The sequence below is a fragment of the Grus americana genome, chromosome 5 (assembly GCF_028858705.1).
Source record: "Grus americana isolate bGruAme1 chromosome 5, bGruAme1.mat, whole genome shotgun sequence".
NCBI lineage: Eukaryota > Metazoa > Chordata > Aves > Gruiformes > Gruidae > Grus > Grus americana.
Window position 1 is genome coordinate 32,495,951 of NC_072856.1, and position 19,151 is coordinate 32,515,101.

The 19,151-nt window shown below is 37.2% G+C and overlaps 1 protein-coding gene across 1 annotated transcript in view; it reads left to right on the plus strand.

Annotated features, from left to right (window-relative positions):
- Nucleotides 1–19,151, plus strand: part of LOC129206978 (cytochrome c oxidase assembly protein COX16 homolog, mitochondrial) — a 52,779-nt gene that overhangs the window by 18,679 nt on the left and 14,949 nt on the right. The window contains exon 3 of the mRNA XM_054827223.1: nucleotides 14,990–15,052. Coding sequence (XP_054683198.1) covers nucleotides 14,990–15,052 — 63 coding nt within the window. The remainder of the gene's footprint in view (nucleotides 1–14,989; nucleotides 15,053–19,151) is intronic.

Genomic DNA, 19,151 nt, shown 5'->3' on the forward strand with positions numbered 1-19,151 from the left:
TAAGGAAGTGAAATTTAAACAGTATCTGTTCAGCTAAATCTAAATGTATGTTTGTGGTGCTGTTAGCACTAAGTCAGGGATTCATCTTGCTCATGTTTCCATTGTCTTAAATGAAATGCCTGGTTTGAGATAGCTATCCACGCAGCATGTATAGATGGTTTGAGAGAGAAATGCCCCCATAATATGCTTCATTCAATTTTAAAATAGACGCTTGAGAAAGATGTTGTTCTGTTTTGACCGATGAAAAAGTAGAGAGGAGATTGAGCTCAACACTTTATTATTACCACATTTCAGTGAGATGAGTATCATCCTCAGTGTATGAATATATTTGTGTTTAATTTGACCAGGGAATGGTAGGTGAGATAAACCTCTGCCTAGCTTCAGCTGTAGATGAGTTAGGTTTTTGGACACATATCTTAAAGTGGGATTTATTTTCCCTAGAAATGCCCATCTCTATTCAGATGAGGAGGAGCCTAAATAGAGACTTTAAGCTTTGAGTCAAAAGTTTAGATGGCTAAAATCAGGTGAGAGGAAGCCTGCCGTAAATATTCTTTCCCTGGGGCTTCATTGACAAGCTAGCAGATGTCTTGAAGGTAGAGGAACTCTTATTTAATCTGTTGTTTGTGTCTGAGGTATTGTGTGATTCTGGAGAGTTTCCTCCATGATTTCATGGGAGGTTGTATTACAAAGATCCTGTTTGATTTGAACGTGAATAAAATCAAATCAAAATATTTTTAATTGGTGTCTGGTGGAATTTTTTGGATGGGAAAGGTACCTGTTCTAAACTTGTCAGCAAGGGAACATGGAATCATTTTAGTGTCTGTCACTGAACTTGGAAGAATAATTAAGTCTTCTCATCTAGCCTTTTAGCATTTATTTATTTATAAATGCATCTTCATGCATTTAATTGGTTTCAGGAAGCTAATTACACAAGCACAGTGTGGCAAGGGATGGATTGATGTTGGTGATTATTGTTTTCTTCTATTTCTCCTTAAGCAGGTCAGATTGTCCTGAGTTTCAAGTCTAATGAAGACAACTTTGGCTAATTTCCTTGTGTAAGTAGATTTAGTTGATTTTCAAGGACTAAATTCATTAACGAGCTTGGCCTTAGGTCCTCCAAAAATTAAGAAAATAGTACACTGAAATGTTGTTTGGTGCTTTAGAGAATGTGAGAGGCATATATGTATGATTGCTTATAGGAAAGAAAGATCTTTGTCAGTCATTTATGTAATGAAGCACATTTTGCTAAATTAAAGCAGACCTTGCTTTCAAGCATGGCCTGCTTAGTGGAGGGTTTTAGAATTGGATGTGAAGTGAGGCAGCCTGGCTCCTGATTGATGGCTAAGCAGATGCCCTTATAGTGTCTTTGTTTCTGTTGGCAGGGGGAATTTGGAACTTGTTACATCTTTTGACCATGATTCAGAATCATCCAAGGTAGTAATTTCAGTCCTGCAACATGGCACAGAAATGAAAGGGTAGCAGAGCTTTTCATATTCTGTATTGTGGTGGTACCAGATGTTCAGATGTCAGTTTTCTTTCTTGTTTCAGTTCAGTCCAGAGGGATTGTATGGAAATGAGCTCTTTATCCATGCTATTCTTGAAGATTTTGAGGTTCAGCTGCTAGTGTTGGGTTCATGTTTTTGGATTGATTTCAGCAAAAACTAATCCATTTTGCTTGAGCTCAGTGTCTTTCCCATTTTGTCTCTAAACAGCTGCTTACTGAATTTGCTGTGATACCAGACAGAGGTGTATGTTTTCATTTTTCAGACATCCTTCCAGTTTAGCATATTAACCACCATTTTTCTGTAAAAGGCAAACAGGGAGTCTGGGACTCAGTAAGATTTTTTTGTTCCCCCAGTCTGAGGCTGACACTGTGTGTGTGATTTTGAATGGCTTCCAGAGATTGGATCCACCTAGACCTACTGCTTATTGTCACTACAAACAGCTTAAAGCACTGTCAGACAATCTGGAGATAAGGTATTGCCCATACCTGCCCTTTCAGACCGTCTTGTATCAAGTTGAAAAAAATGAGACCAAGGCCATCTAGCCTGTTCTGATGAAACCGGGAGACCTGTCAATACCAGAAGACTTCTCTTAATAACCTGAAACAGGTATGGGCTCTCAAAATCACAATAGTCTTTTCAAAAGTTGGGACAGTCTTATTACATCTGGATGTGATGATGTTGATAATAGTAATACAGAAATTATTTTGGTAATATGTGATGAAGAATTAAAACTGTACTAATTTTTAACTTCAAAATATCTGGTTTTTAAATGAATCTTTAGTTTCAATCTTGTAATATTGTGCCAGCATAATTTTTTTGCGATGAATATGAAAATGTATTGTTAACGATACTGAGTTTGGCTAGAGAACCTAAATAATAATATTCAGGATTTCCATGGTAAAGTGTTTCACTGAATCCTTGTCAACCTTTTTTTGTAAGTTTTTTTCATGAAGAAAAACCCTTACCTATCAGTTTCCATGTATGCAGTGGTTACTACTACTGTAGAAGTCACAGGGTTTTTCTGCCATCCATGCTAGGATGTCATGCTATATCCTGTGTGTAAGGATACATGAATAAACATCATTGAGTCCAAAATGACATGTCTCTGAGAGGCAGAGATGTCTTGCTCCTTTTATAGGGATGGGAAAAATTGACTTAAACTTTAAGGGGCTTACTGTCTGTCTAGACCTAAAGTTTTGATTCTTAAAATTTCCATTCTACAGCTACCTGGATGTGTATCACTTTTGGACTGAAGATCCTCAATGTACCTAAAATTCTGCTTTCGACCAAGCTCTCTAGTACCATAGTTTTCATGCTTGCTGCATAGCTTGGTGTCTATTAAATGTATAGAAAATCTTTTAGGCTCAATTAAATAGATGCTTCTCAATCTGTGTTAGCTGGTACGTGAGCACCACAAAGTGAGCTGTTGAGTACATCTGGTGGGGCTTCGCTGAGGAGGTAGGGATGCTGCTTCCTGTGACCTGCCTGGTTCAGCCAGAGGGCAGGTACTCAGGATGCGGATGAGAGTTTCATCTCCTTTCTTTCATAAACAAGCAGTAACTGTAAATTTGTAGATTGCCTGGCGCTTCAGGCATTATCTGCTTTACTTTTAAAAACTCATCTCTGTATGGAATAGTTAAAAAATTAAAAGAATAAGGGAAAAAACAATCATGAGCTGGTGATTGGATTATGTATGTGAAATACGGGAAACCTGTTCTGTAATTCCTATGCCATTTGGAATTTCAGTATCTTTATCAAATGAGTATGTAATACTAAACATTTTGAAGCTGAGCTCCCCTTTTTCAGGGCATTGCTCTTTCTCCAAAATAAGAGATTTTTTTCTTTAAAACAAACAAACAAAACCTGGTCCACCTCACTCTGAGATGGCTAAAGGCTATGAATCCTAACTGAAAGGAGGTATCTTCTCAAGTCTCAGGATAAGTTGCCTTGTACTTAGATATGTGGAATGAAGACAGACTCTTCAGCCTTTCCTCTTGTCTGTCTGTAGTTACTGCTGCTCTAATTGCTGCCCAGTCTGTATTCCTTTCTAAGCATCTAAATCTTGTCTTGCTTTTTTTTTTTTTTTTTGGATTCCAGAAATCTAATTCAGGCTGTTCATTTTGCTACACAACTAGGTGTTAGGTCCCTGTAAATCTAGTTCTGAATCTTCAGATGTGTGTACTAACACATATGTGCCCGTTGCTATTTACCTATCTTGAACTAGTAAATACCTCGTGGGGCCCTGTGCATTGTTCCAACTTTCTTGTATGCATATGCAAGTTGTGGATCCACTTAGAAGATTGCTTAGAGTGAGTGCCTCATGTGAGGGCTCTTGTATTTCTGTCCAGGAAATTCAGGACAGACTTTGGATCCTATCTGGCTCATCTCACTTGGGAGTATTCAGTAAAGGGAGCATGCTAGGTATGTTCTACCCACAAGGTAACTCTCTGGATGCACTTTTTACATTTTACTACCAAGAATTCTATTTGGTTGCTTTAAATCCTGTCACATTGCCACAATTAATTGCTAGTATTTTTGCCTTGCAATCAAAGTGATTACAAGTGTGTAATTTAGCTTCAGGCAGCTTTTAGCCAAAACATAATTTAATATCCAGCTGTTTTTCCCCCTCACCTCCCTTAGACATCAGAAAACATCTAGCTTTCGAGACTCATCTGGTGAAGCCAATAGCCATGGTGTCAGCAGACGGAAGCTCAAACAGAAGTACTGGGTTCCCAATCCCTAGTCAAGGATTTTTTGCATTTCTTGCCTTGTAGATCACTACAGTTTTTACCAAGAAGGTGTCGAAAACCCTTTGCCTGGGAATGTTTCCATTTTAAGCATGATCTCTGTGTAAATGGACCTTCCCTTTCTTCTCCTTTGTGTTTTCAGGCTAGAAAGACTCAAGTCAATTGGTTCTGTGGCAAACTACAGTTATGCAACAGTCTGAAAAAGCAGAGCCCAAACTCCTATCTGGAGTACAACCACTAATGAGAGGGGAAAATGCATAATCTGTCTCTCTTCACATATCTGTCACTGCAGAATGCATTTATAGGTTCGCTTGTGATTCAATAGGTGATACATTTTCCCTGGAGTCAGCATTGAACCTCCTGTATGTTGTGTCAGGCTTAACTGCCTTTTTTTTTGATGACGCATAAAAATGAGACTTTGCCTTTAGAACCTTAATGAGTGCTGAAATTAATGTTGTAGCTGGTACAACATCATGTCTTGCCTCCCTGGAGTGCAGCTCAAGGAGGGTAGAAGGTATCTGAGACTGTGTGTTGTCCCTGTGCGAGTAGCTGGGCAGCTATGGGGTCAAGAAATTCACGAGCTCTCTCTAACAGTCCCTCTACTTTTCACCGTCAAAGACTACGTGTGCTGTTCATAAAGCCTAGCAAGCATAAGCTCTGGGATGATTCAGAGCAGGAGACTAATTTAGGTATTCCTAGAGGAACCTCTTTCTTAATTGATTACAGAGAGAATGTAGGAATACAAGCTTTCTGGCCACTGCATAGAGAAGAGACATGACTTGTCTTATTAATATCTGAAATGTATGAATTAAAATCTTTTTCATTGATAATTCCCACTGCATTTTGTAGAATTGTTTTGTGGATGTTTAGCCCTTATAAGTACAATAATAGCCGGAGGGCATAGGGATCTGTTTCTGCATAGATGTTGTTGAGTGTTATAATATTTTTAATACTCTTAAGTATGATGTGTTTCTTTTATAATTTCTTTGCTATAAATAGATACGTTACACTTGAAACAATACCTTAGGCAACAAGATCCAATTGATCAGAACACTTAGTGGGAAATCAGAACTGAAAATTTTCATCTGGCGTAATAGAAAAACAGTCACTTTGCTAGTCATATTTTAAATTTAATTACACCACATCTTATCATTATAACTTTCTCTAATGTACCCATCAGAATGTCTAAGCCTTTGGCAGGTAAATGTGTTATTTATTAAAAATAGTGGCAAAATAGCTTTCAAAAGAAAATAGTGCATGATGTACAAATGTGTTGCAAATTCTAGTAATCTAAAATACAGGTAATTTGGAAGATGAAAAGCTTTTTGTAAGTGCAAAGTATTAGGATAGGCTTTTCTTCTTACTGTAAAACTTCACTAGATGTCAGTGTGGAAAGTATTTTCACTTAAATGCTATGTGAACCATAGAATGAAAAGTGTTAATTCCTTTAACACATGCAGATTTAAGATGGCACTTACTAGAATTCGGTAGTTGGGGCATTTCTCAATACATAATATATTTGTAGAAACACAGTGTCAGAACAACAAAAACAATTTTGATAAGTTCACACTGAATTCTGAAAATTATTTCTGTTCAAATAGACATAAAAAAGTCAAAAATTGTTTCAGTACTTACAGAAAGGTTTGAGAATTGTATTATAAATCAAAAAGAAATTTTAAAACATAATTAAAACAAGTTTTAGGGTTAAAAAAACAGATTTCTTTGGTTTTGTTTTATATTACTGAGTATTTTGAGTCAGCAAAAATTTTAATGTAAATTTTCTTGCTGTTGGTTTGTGAAAGCTGGACTTGTTTGTATAAGGGTAGCAAATACATTTTCACATAGCTCAAGGCAGTGCTTAGGCATTAACTTATACATTTAGAAAACAAAAAAAATGCATGTATGTTTATATGTGTTTAAGTTTGATTAAGGAAAGCATTCCTAATCTGTAAGTGTGCTTGTGCTTTCTTTTAACTGTATTATGTGTTTATATGACATTTGAAGAATTGGACTGTCTCTCTTCCTACCTGAGAAGGTTGGTTGGTTGGTTGGGGATTTTGGGGTTTGGGGTTTTTTGGAGGGGTCTTGTTGTTTTATTGAAGCTTCAGTGCTTTTATTGAAGCTTTAAGTTTTGGTCTCCTATGAGATGGTTAGACTTTTCTCTCTAAATGAATTCCTTTGTGTTTCTGAACTGATATGCCAAGCAAAAGATAGTGGTTTAGATATTGTATGGTGCCTTTGGTTTTGCTATATTGTTAAAGTAAGCTGCTACTAGGACTAGTTTACCAGGACGAGCCTAACTGAACAGTCAGTGAACACCTGAACATGGATATTTCTGCTGAAGTACAGAGCTAAAGAGGATACCCTCTCCAGTCCTCTTCTGACTGCTAGTACAGCAAGTAAAAGATTAAGACAAGAGGAGCATAGGCTGCTCCATGCTGCCTTCAACTGCCAATTCACAAGTTTTTTTCTTGAAGTTACTTGCTTTTAACAGAAACATAAGTGACCTTTCTGTTTTTTGGAGTTACCACAAAGAGGTTGATTCTGTCTAGAGTTAGAATATGACTAAGGGAGCAATAAGGAAAAGCTTAAACTATATTTGCACTAATTTTCCAGCTTTAACTTGCATAGTAGACACATAGCCATTAAAAAGCAATCTTTTAAAAATATAATTAAAAAATGTTGACTCTGCAGGAGTTGCATCCAAAAGTTGTATTTTTTTTTTCCCCAGCTATTAACTGTCTTCCATTTAGAGGCAAAAAGAGGATTTTTTCCCTAAATACTGGTGTGTCAAACACACTCTATGTGAGTCCTTACGTGTATACCTTAGGTATGCTTTCAGTAGCATATCCGTTACTCTAAGAAAGTTAGTGCAGATGGAACCAAGTAACCCTATAATTTGCATATGGCAAATCATTGTTCAGTAAATTCAAGAACTCTTATGAAAAAGTTCCTTTTGTATTTGTGCAACTTTTATTCAAAGTAAAAGCTTTTGCTTTTGCCAATAAAGTTCACATGATTCTGAATGCAGGAGTTTGACATTTTTCATATTAGAACTGGACTTTCCTTTTGCATACATTCGTTAATGCTATATGAATCATAACTAGATAACATGGTGATGCGTTAACTGTAATATGCAGAAAACATTTGAAAATGTAAATGTCAAATATTTATGTTTAACAGCAGATGCATTATAAGGAATTTTGAGAGGTTTGTTAAAGCATTGCAAAGAGCTCACATGTAAGATAAGGTAAGATGAAAGCGATATTTAAGAACTTAGAATATTTTAGTAGATTTCATTAATTTTTCATAAATTATATCCACACTTTGAGGGGAAGAAAAGGAATGTTTTAATTACTGCTTTATGCAACGTGTCCTTTTTCTGAATTGATCTCTTAAGAGTGTTTAGTTTATGTCCTGTATTTCATGATGTTTAAGTGGCTGTAGCAGGACAGGTATAGCATATTAAAGAGACTTTACAACGGCACCTTGAGAAATTGTCTTTTAATGTTTTTAAAATAGGCGTCTTATTCCTCTTGCTGTTTTCTCTGTTGATGTTTTGCAATTGCTGACTCAGCAAATTCTGCAACTCTTGTTCCAGGCTAAAAATCTTTTCATACAACCAGTGGTCCCACATTTTGGCCCACAGGAAAGAACACATTATTGCCTTACTTTTCACCACTTTCTGTGGTGATAAATAAATGCATTAAATCCTTTGGTAGTAAATCAGACTGAACCACCCTTGCCTTTCTTGCATAGTATACACCATGGATCTTCAGCATGTTCTATACAATTCACTTGGGAGGTCTTACACTTCTGCTTCTTGTTTGGAACAAAGCAAAAAGGAAATTTGGAAAAACTGCACAGAATACTTAGCAAGTTCCTCCCTTTGTACTATCGGGTTGCAGAGAAACCAAGATGTAGCAAACCCCAGGAATGGCAGCTTTGAGAATCCCGTATTGGAGATCTCTGCTGTTCAGACTTTAAGGTGAGAGGTGTGGTTGGGTCTGTACTTAGAACTGGTTCATCTTATGCATGCAGCAAAATTTGCTTTTCCTTGCAGGGACCTTTCAAAAACACCAAGGGTCTTGCTGTTAGTGTAGTGGTTTTTTCCTCTATCGGAATATTTTTTTTACACTGAAAGGAACAGGTTTTGCACTGAATTTTACTGTGGAATGAAATTTATGCTAGCATACTCAGAGCCAAGGTTTAAGGCACTAATTTATGTTTTATAAATCAAATAAATAAATGTGCACCTGCAAATCAAGCTGGATGTGAAAGCATACAAATCATTGAATAAATGCTTGAGTACTTTCTTCTTGGAACTGAAAGCTATAGAACCCTTGTTAGTTTTGATGACCTTATATATGAGAAATCTAGATATGCTTAAGTGCTTGCTGAAGTATGGGATGGTTTGGTCATCATATTAGCCTTTAACTTAATAATAATAAATTGCATTTCCCATGGCATTATCATGTGAAAAGGTATGGTCCAGAGTTTGGGATTGTAATTCTTTTTTTGATCCATCTGGAAGCAAGTAGATTTGGATTTTGAGAGATCACTGGTGCACCGCGTACTATAACTCTGGGAACTGCTGCTGTAATAAGATTTTTATATTGCTGCTTTGGAAATGTCTGCATTGATTTCTGTCAGAGGCTGGATGAAATATTTTTTTTGTTCAACTGTCTATGTTGTCTACAGATCTTAGGAAAGAGTCAAAGGACACAAAGCCAGGTTTTGCATCCAGTCTCAGCTGTCTCCCCAGTGTTCAGAAGTATTCCTATCCAAGCATATGCAGTAGCCTTACCTAAACGTTTTTCATGTATTAGATATTATAAATAATGTAGTTAAAGGATGTTGTGAATGAAGTTGCATGAAATGGTATGTTTTGCCTTGCCCTTCTCTGTTACCAGAGACTGTATGCCAAAGAGTTTGGCATAAGTACAACCTTTATTGTACTGTACAACCTTTACAAGCTTTGTTCCTTTAATTCCTTAAGTAGAATGGCACTCGGCTGTAGTTTACACTGCACTTCCTGAGTCCTGGGATTTGTCCTGTCTTGTCTACAGCTTCTTGCTCTGCTCATAAACCACAATTTGGAATGTTTATGAAACAGACTTTTGTAACAATTTATGGGAGTCTTTTCTTCTCAAGGAAGATTAAAGTTCACTGATCTATGCAAGATTGCTGATTTTCCATTTAGAGGAGTTAGGCATATGATAAATGTTTTCAAAGAAGATACTCTATTGGGAGAGCCAGAACTGGCGGTTCTGGTTTACTCTAAGTTTAAAAAATGGGTGGGGAGAACAAAATGAAGAATTTCACATAAACAGTCATTTTCTGGACTCTCTGTGTTGTGGATATTGCAGGAGAATTGTGTCACATCTATTTATGCCAGTGTGAGCAGATGGAAAAAAAAAAGCTTCATTTGTGTTCATTACATTCAAGCCATTGTCCTTCCCCGTTTCCAAAGTAAAAAGTGAAAGCTTTCTCAGTGGGATATTATGTCGTGGAGGATAGGATAGGAAAGGACACTCATGTTTTAATAAAAATACCTAACTGGTTTTAGGGTAGAAACATCTTCTACGACCTTCTAGAAATGCTTGCTAGAGGGAAAGTTTTATAAGACTTTGGCATTCAAATATTTGGTCAGTACATGCCAGTCTCTGGGCACAAGTATACAACGTACTGCACTGAGTTATGTGAGAGGAGACTGTTAAAAGCACAGTCCTCTTCTCATGACTTGGTTGTCTCCTGACAGTTTTCTTGTGTAGTAATTGAACCCGTAATTTTAGAAAATATAATATATTTGAGACTTGGTTTGCCCTAAACCCCATGGCCGCAAATAGTAAGTGGACAAATAAATAATAATGGTTATAGTTGAGAGAGAAACTGCTTGTGAAAGTGGGATATTTAAATGACAGATCCAGGCATATGTGTATTGTGGACGACTGGGATGCTACCCTGAAAATTAGAACGTGAATCAACTTACTCGTCCTCTCTGAACACTGAACAGGAGTGACATTGCTAATTTGCTTTGTATTCCTGTGTTTCATAGAATCATAGAATAGTCTGGGTCAGAAGGGACTTTTAAAGGTCATCTAGTCCAACCCCCCTGCCATGAGCAGGGACATCTTCAACTAGATCAGGTTGCTCAGAGCCCTGTCCAGCCTGACCTTGAATGTTTCCAGGGAGGGGGCATCTACCACCTCTCTGGGCAACCTGTTCCAATGTCTCACCACCCTCACAGTAAAGAATATCTTCCTAATATCTAATTTAAATCTACCCTCCTTCAGCTTAAGGCCATTACCCCTTGTCCATGCCCTTGTAACCAGTCCCTCTCCAGCTTTCAAGCAGGCCCCCATTAGGTACTGGAAGGCTGCTGTAAGGTCTCCCCGGAGCCTTCTCTTCAGGCTGAACAACCCCAACTCTCTCAGCCTGTCTTCATAGGAGAGGTGCCCTCTGAACATCAAAAGGGGATAGTGATGGTGTTCTTTGGGTTCCTTTGTGGTAGCGCTATCCTTTCCATATCCTGGAGGTAAAGTTAGTGACATTCACAAATTTCACAGTTGCTCTCTGTTTGTATTATTTGCTTCTGAACTGAAATGTACTGTGGTCACTGTGGTCCCTGAGGATCAGTGCAAAATTATTAACTGGAGAATTTTTTTAGTAGCAGCATATTTAGGTTTATAACTTGTACCAGAAATATTTGTGTCACAAACACAAATGTCCCTTTACTGAAATGAGTGTAGAGAGGCCAACATTTTATCACAGTGCACTGCAGGAGTGCCTGGTTTGGTAGGGGCTGCAAGCACCAGGTATTCCTGCTGGGCTCTGAAATGGTGCCCCTTGTCTGCACCCAGAGGTCCACCTTTTTTCCCACCTAGAAATTCTGTCCAGGTTCTAACTGAAAAACTGAAATGTCAGCCTTAAAATGAGAAGTGTCAGCCGTATTTTAAAAAGTTTTTTAGGTACTTGCAACCTCAAAAAGCTGCCTGCTAAGATTTCTAAGGATATTTTTGTGCTTAATCCCTAATACTTTTAGCCACTTGAGAATTTTTTTAAAGTCTGTATCTTTGAGAACTTTTTGAAGTTAAGTAAGGGTAAGTCTGAAGGAACAATGGAGTGTGAAATGGGACAAAATTCTAATTTGAAAACTTTGTTCTTAAGCCTTTTTTTGTCCATATACCTGCCCTTGCACTTCAATTGATGTAATATGAAATAAGCCTGTATAGTGCAAAATACTCTGAGAATGTTTTGTTCAATTTTTGCCACAAGTGCTATATAGGAAAAAAAACCCAACAGCCACACCCCTGAAAAAGAAATAGTAAAGCCTTGAAAAATTATATTTACAGTATATTTACAGTATTGGTTTTGAAACCTTGCAGACAGCATCTCATGAAAGCTGCCTGAATACTTGCATCAAGTATTTCAATAGGTTTTCAGTTAGAATTTAACATGAAGTTATGCTGTAATTATAAGTCGAAACATCTTTGAATTCCATATTTAGAGACAAAGTTTGAATTTAAATGGATCTTAAAGGAGCATCATGAGATTTTGCCTGACATGGAGTCCTCTAGTGTAAAGGGATGTTGTTTTCTGTTCCTTCTTGCCTCCTAAATAATGGTGCAGAGGACACTGCCAGGCTGTTATGGCATTTGGGCTTTGTCTGCTGCCCCCATCATATTTACTAATAGAGATTTGTATTCATAATTTAGCTGATGATTCATTTGCCAGTACATAGCTGACTACTTCTAGCTCATTTGGCAGTATGTGTGTTGGCATAGCAGTCACTGTGGAAGCAAAATGCATGTGTTTGTATTTGGATCTTGTGGCAGATGTGCAATATAAAGGAGCTACCACTTTGGCATGGGCGCTTTCCTGGCTCTGCCCACATTTTAAGCGTTCCCTAGTTGTGATCTGTGATTGTGGCTCGTATTGATGTTTATCTGCCTTTTCAGAATGAAAATAGCACCGTTCTGTTTTCCTTTTTTTGTTCTTGTGTTGTTGCAAAGATAGCGCGGCATGGTACAAACACTGTGGAAACAGAACTTTATAATATACTTTTTCCCAACTGCCATATTGGTCCTGAAAACAATTTGTAACCTGTCTGTCTCCATTTGGCAACTGAAAAGCAGGGGTTTGCAACCAAGGCTTTAGAACGTGTAGATAACTCAATTTCTGTGCAGAGACAAGTATGTTTAAATTATTCTACATGGGTAAGTATGTAGGGAACAAAAAAGGTAAAGAGGAAATGCTCCCTTTTTCTTTTTTTTTTTTTTTTTGTTGGAACTTTGAGCAAAATAATGTGTTCTGCAGGACTTAAGTCCTTCATGTACCTGTATGTTAAATATTAAGAGCTTGCCAAGATGTGTGTATAGTTTTCCCTCAAAACAGGGTTTAACTACTCTTTCTTGGTAAGTTATTTTGCTGAATAAAATTCCTACTTCTAAAGAAGAAGCAGTTTCTCTTTATTTCTCATTTACAGGATAACTTTTTCCTGAGAAATTTCAGTTAGCCTCCTTCATTTCTGCATTTTTGTCAACATTAAAACTACAGCATCAAACAGTTATGAGTATTAGGATGCTGTGTCTCAGTTTCAGCTAGTCTCCCTTTGTGCAGGCAGAGGAGAATAAAGACATGAGGAAGTCTGAGGACAGAAGGGCCTGGAAGGGAGGAGAAGCAGCAGTAACTTCCCTGCTTGTTTCCCTTTACCTTACACAAATGTGGCCATGCAAACACCGTGCATTAAACAAACACAGTAAAAATTGCTAAAATAATACTTGATAATGGGGATATTGATCTGTCTTTGTCGGTTAAATTCTGGCTGTGGTTAATTAAGTAAAAATGCTGCTCCAACCATGTTATCTTGGGTGCCTTATTATTAAACGTAGGGAAAAATTAGGAGGAAATAAAACTCTCTCGCTTCTTTACTTGTTGGAGCATTTATTTCCCCTTGTTCCATACATGTATTGCAAGAACACCAAGCATAACAAATAGTGTTTGTATTTAGTTCTGAATACAGTGAGGTCCATGATCACTCATCTCTGTGAGAGTAAGCTCCAGAGCATGTCTGGGTGCCCAGAGAGTTCTCATTTCTGCGCATGTGATGGATGGGTTCGTCGTTCTAATGAAGCGTGACTGTTGTTGGAGGTCATGGTCACAGAAGGAGAGAGGCAGTCCGTCTTTGATGAGGGGCAGTTGTATGGAGACCTTGAATGCCAAGGCAGAGATGTAGCATCTCTGTTTTTTATTTGATGTAGAGGGCTAGTGCATAGACACTACCTCGTTTTACAAGTTTGGGGGGTTTTATTACAAAGAAGGTGGGAGCTGTATCCTGTACAAAATTCAACCATTTCAGATGTTTTGGCTTAGTTCCCAAGTGTAATGAGTCTGGAGGTTGCAAATGCATGTATTTCCATGGCCAGATCTCTGATCAGATAGGGAAATCAAATCTCTGGCCATGCACAGAAGGTGTTAGACTTGCCTGTCTGAGCATCCTTAGGAACTGAGATCTCATGGGCTGCATGCTAACTAGCAGGCAGTGTCTGTAATCAAGGGGAACATTATGGCCTAAGGAAACTATTCAGAGGAATTCCCATCAATACAGATAGTAGGTGTGTATTTTAAATACCTCTGAGGATCAGGAGCCTGTGTTGGGGCAGAATCTGAAGGTGGATCTTCTCGTCAACCAGGCAAATTCTACAATATGTGTTCCTTTTTCTTTTCTAGACTGCTTATAGACATTTGAGGTTGGTTGTGACAAGGGTAACAGGCCTTTTCGTTCAGATCAAGAAGCAGCAAATTAAGAATAACAATTTTTCTTTAGTAGTTGGACTAGTGTACCAGGACTGTAGAACTAAACACATTACCAGTTGCTTTACAGATGTGGTTGTATTTAAGATCTAAAAATGAGCATGTCTTCTCATGGTAGATTTATTTGATCTTCTAATTGATTAGCCTAAAGACTACGTCTGAGTATTGCATATGTGGCTGATGTCTGCTTGAGAAGAACATAAAACACTCTCTGTAAGCATGAAGAATGCTTATTATCTTTTTCCCCTTTGCTTCTACTCTTAGGCCTGTGGGTGACAGATGCAAAGGGAGGGATGAACATAACTTTTTCTGGGCTCAGAAGTTAAAACATGGAATGCATCTGCTGTGGTTCACTGACATTTCTGTGCATAGATTTGTTCTTTGAACAAACTTCTCTGAAAGGTGGCAGGAATCACCAGCGTTGTCGGTAAAGAATCAAAACTAGGAAAGAGCTGTGTGTTCACCAGAAAATTGGAAGTTTGACTCATGCTTAGACTTTGAAAACCAGACTATATTGTATACCTATTCACTGAACACAACATTCAGGAGAAAAATTTGTAATGTAATCACAGTTTTCACTTTCTTGCTCTTTCTTGGTTCATTTGTTTAAGGCTTTGTTTAATTTGGCAGTTTCCAACTGAACAGTTACAGATTTAAGTATCTAAGGTAATGTAAGTGTAGGGCTAATTACAAATGTGCTTCCTTTTTGATTTGAAAAGTTTGACTGTTGACCTGTCTCTTTTCAGCCCAATTCTTGTACTGTGTTCATCATCCTAGTATCTGAACAAACAGCACATAAACTAATTTAGAGGAGAGGAGGGTTTGCATGTACCAATATTTAGTTTATTTGAGGGTAAGATTTCTTAAAAAACCGCTATTCTTAAAAGCAAATATTTTGTTGTATTTTTGTTTGTCTTGCAGGTTGATCCAGCTTTGAAAGAAAAATTAAAACAGAACACTGTAACACTGGAATCTGAATATGAGGTAAAATAAATTTGTTGCTTGGGGCTCATAACCTTGGCTACCCTTGATTACCCTGGCCGCTGGTGGGTTGTATCTGTCCCTAACTAAAATTACATCAGCCATCTGCTTTTGACTCACTGATGTCCAATAAAAACAAGGTTTTATGTAAAGAAAGGTTTTTGAACATGCAGTGCTCTTTCTGAACACAGCTTTACTTTGATGTCCAGGTGCCAAATACAGTGTCACAAATAAATTCTGCTATTTCTGTGGTTAACCCAGTCTATAAATGTAGAGCTGGTGTTGTGCTTAGATGGAATGTGTATACATATATGTCAACACTTCTGCTGCATGAGTTTTGATGATCTTTAGACCAAATTACAGAACAGTGTGCTTGATGTGCTTTCTGTTATTTCTTGCTTCTTGAAACTTATGTGTATCTTTCAAACAATTGCCATTCCTTTTTCACTATTTCAGAAAATTTTATAGAGAAATATTTCACTCTTTCCTCAACAATGCGTTTTCTTCAAACATTACTGAGCTCCGAAATGGCTGGTTTGGCCAGTTTAATATCCAGAGTTTCATAAATCTTCAGGCCTTCAAAAAGCCGTGTTAGGAAAACTGGAAAAAGCCTCCCTATATCCAGAAACAAAGAATAAAGCTATTTAAGATAATTTTTAATATTTTAAAATTACTTGTATCAAATGTCCAGCTAATGCTTTATCTATCTCTATGGTCTTTATGCTAACTGCAGGTTTTCTTTTTCTTCCCATACCACATTCCTGTCACAAGCCTTTGAAGAGTTTGATTGCCCCCATAGCTCTCATACTTAGGTGTCCAAAGGGCAGTACATGGTCTTGCTAATAAAACCTTTCTATTATATTACTCTTGTCATTTGTCCGAAATAAATACAAAACTTACCTTTTGTATTTTCACGTGCCTAATTTCACAGAACATCTGCCTACCTGCCGGGTTTGTGATAGTGTTTTACCATTATTTGGGCCATCCCCCTTCTACAAAGAACTGTGGTTTACGGTGTAGGGAATAAAAAGATTTGATCCCTGAGTACATATGGAAAGCTCCAGCGGAAACTCAAAACATACAAATCCATTAAGTTCTGATTGCCTCTGGGATTATTGTGTCTCTCACTTTCCATAGAATCTACTGTAAGGCTGCTTTGATTTATTTATGTGGAAGAACCACAAGCAGTAAAAAGAACCACATCTCTCTGCCTAACTCACTACCTAACCTCAAAATCAACTGATCTGTATTCAGATATGCCTTGCTTTCTCTCCAGAAGATAAGTAAATAGTTGAACTATAATATTTAAATGGCCATAATTGCATTAGCTTTATGGATAAATCAATGGTAATAAAATACAACTGGCATAACAAAATGTTACAAGCCTACTTGGGTAATGAGGCTCCTTACTGATGGACAGAAATGACAGAAGCAATCTTATTTTTTTCTTAATCTAAACTGCAGAGAGTTCCTAGGCCGAAATTCTTCCAAAGTAGTGTTTGGGTGTTATAGAGGGCAGACCAGTTCAACAAAACAAATGGATTTGCATTTCTACATAATGAAAATAGATTCAGATTATTGTTTTGAACTCTAATCTCAATATATACTTTACTATGGGCACCAACTTGCAAGCACTAGGCATATTAATTTCTTACTTCACTGAAACTTGTGGAACTACCAGCAGTCATGCACAGGCTCCATGCTGAGTGTGTGACAATTTTAGTCAATGTTACCTCCATATTCTTGTGGACAAAATCTAACTAATCACAGAGTTACAGCTGACATTTAGGAGAGGATTTTTCTGTGGACTCTCTGTGTTCCAGACTAGGGAGTTTTGGATGGGTTTTTTTCCCCTTTATTTTTTTTTTACTTGTCCAAAATACAGCTCTTAAGAACATATTCTAATTCTACATATAGGTCACATTGGAGGATTACACTGGTGGCTGTTACTAAATTAGGTATGATAAGAGATCAAGGGCAGTTAAAAAAGTTGCTGTTTTGATATGTAAAGCCTTATTTTACAATATTATTAGCATTATATCTGCAGCTCTTACTGAGGATACCAAGCCAGCTCTTTTGAAGTATGGTTGTCTGATGCATGCAAATGTCCATTAGCCCTCCCTACTACTTTTAAAAATACCTTATTGTCCTTACAGAAATGTACATATTGAATACATACTGAATTCTTTTAGAATGTGATAATTTCTGCTATACGCATACATCTTTATGGGCACATTGCAAATGATAAAGACATTTCCAATATTTCAAACATGTTGCAATCTGCATTTTGTCTCCAGTGTGGTGGTAGTGATGAGAAAAATTGTAATCACAGATTTAATCAATTTACTGTGAGGAAATTAACATAAAGACATTTTCTCACTTTCTAATTTACTAAATTGTATCTTCTCAAACTATACAAAATTTACTTTATATCATATATGAGTATTTCTGGCCAGGATACTATTTTGAGGAAGAAAGAATTTGCATGTGTAATTCGTATTGCATTTCTTGTATCTCAGATCTGTTAATAATGCCATTTATCTTGGGACATGCCAGAGGAGCAAGCTACCTTTTGCAAGTGTTCTCCATTGTTTATGCATTCCTCTCACACGCTTATGCGTCCTCATATGGCCAATTAGTCCTTGCGGCTCCCCTTTGCCTAATAAATCATTGCTCTGTCCACTAGTGACACTGGTACTAATGTGAATGTAGTTCTGCTGCTGAGCTGGGCCTTGTAGAACACACTGTAAAAAATGTCAAGCGTTTGACCTGTGACAGAAGCCTAGAGTATTTATTTGAAGGCACAAAAATATTGTTTGAAAGAGGGGGGATAAAAACCCGATTAATGTGATGACTGAAAAACATTCTCGTGGATGTTTAATAATCACGGTACATTCCTTTTCATTGGTTTAAATCCAATCACAAAATAATATTCCTTATTCTACACTTGATTTCTGTACTTCTGTGAAATTAATGGTCTAGTACGCACTAAAAAATCTGGCATCAGTCAGTTACATCAGACCTCAAAATAAATAATTGTTGTTTAGAGTTTTTCAAGTAAGTAAAAACACCTTTAAGAATAATTTATTAACATTTTACAATGGCAAAATCAGTTAAGTTTGAATCAAATATATCCAATGGGAACCAATGGCAATTGAAGGCAGAGGAAAAGAAATATCACAATAAATAAAAAATGTGAAGAATTGCTATGGAAACAGTAAATGAGAAGTATTAAAGTAGAGGAGATTGATAAAAGATGCTAAGGACGTCAGACAGTTGTGTCATAAGTAAGATTACAAGGATATGGGTAAGAGGATGGTGTTGCAGCAAACTAAGAATAAAATAATGAGGGTGTAAAATCATGAGTAACCATGGCAAAGTAGCATTGGCAAAGTAGCAGCATTCACAAAATGTATTTCTTTTAGAGAAAAAAGTCCTTTGTTTTCAAATCAGAGGAGACAAGGGATGTACTTCTAAACCTCTTAATAACCAAGCAAGATGTTATTTCACATATATTACGCTCTGATGGTTTATAGCCAAGTTCCAAGAAAATGCTTGGAAGACGTCAATGGCTACCGAAGATCTCAATCTGGGAATGATGGTTCTCTGGGAATCATCACTGGGCCAGCAGGTGATATTTCTGAGTGATCTGTGAGATTTGGGACTTCATTAATGGTTGGACTTGATGATCTTAAAGGTCTTTTCCAACCAAAATGATTCCATGATGCTATGATCTGGGCAATATTGAGTACTTTTTTCAGTGATATGGAAGAAATTGTAAAATCATTACTGATGTGCAAGTGACACGGAAGTATTGAAATAGTAAAGGTATGGCAAGGCAGGGACAGAGAGCTGTTTGTGTTACTTGATAAGCTGGACCCATTAAATGAGCCATCTTTTAAAGTAGCCAAAGTTATTTGTTTAAAAAACTGGCAATGCAGGCCAGAGCAAACTGCATTATGGAAAGCAGCAACTTTGGAAGAGATTTAGGAGTCAGTGAATAAATAATTCAGATTGATCTTCTACTGTGGTGCTGTGGCACAAAGAGCTAATTCAGTTTTTATGAATATAAACAGGAATGGTAGGTAGATGGTAGGAACAG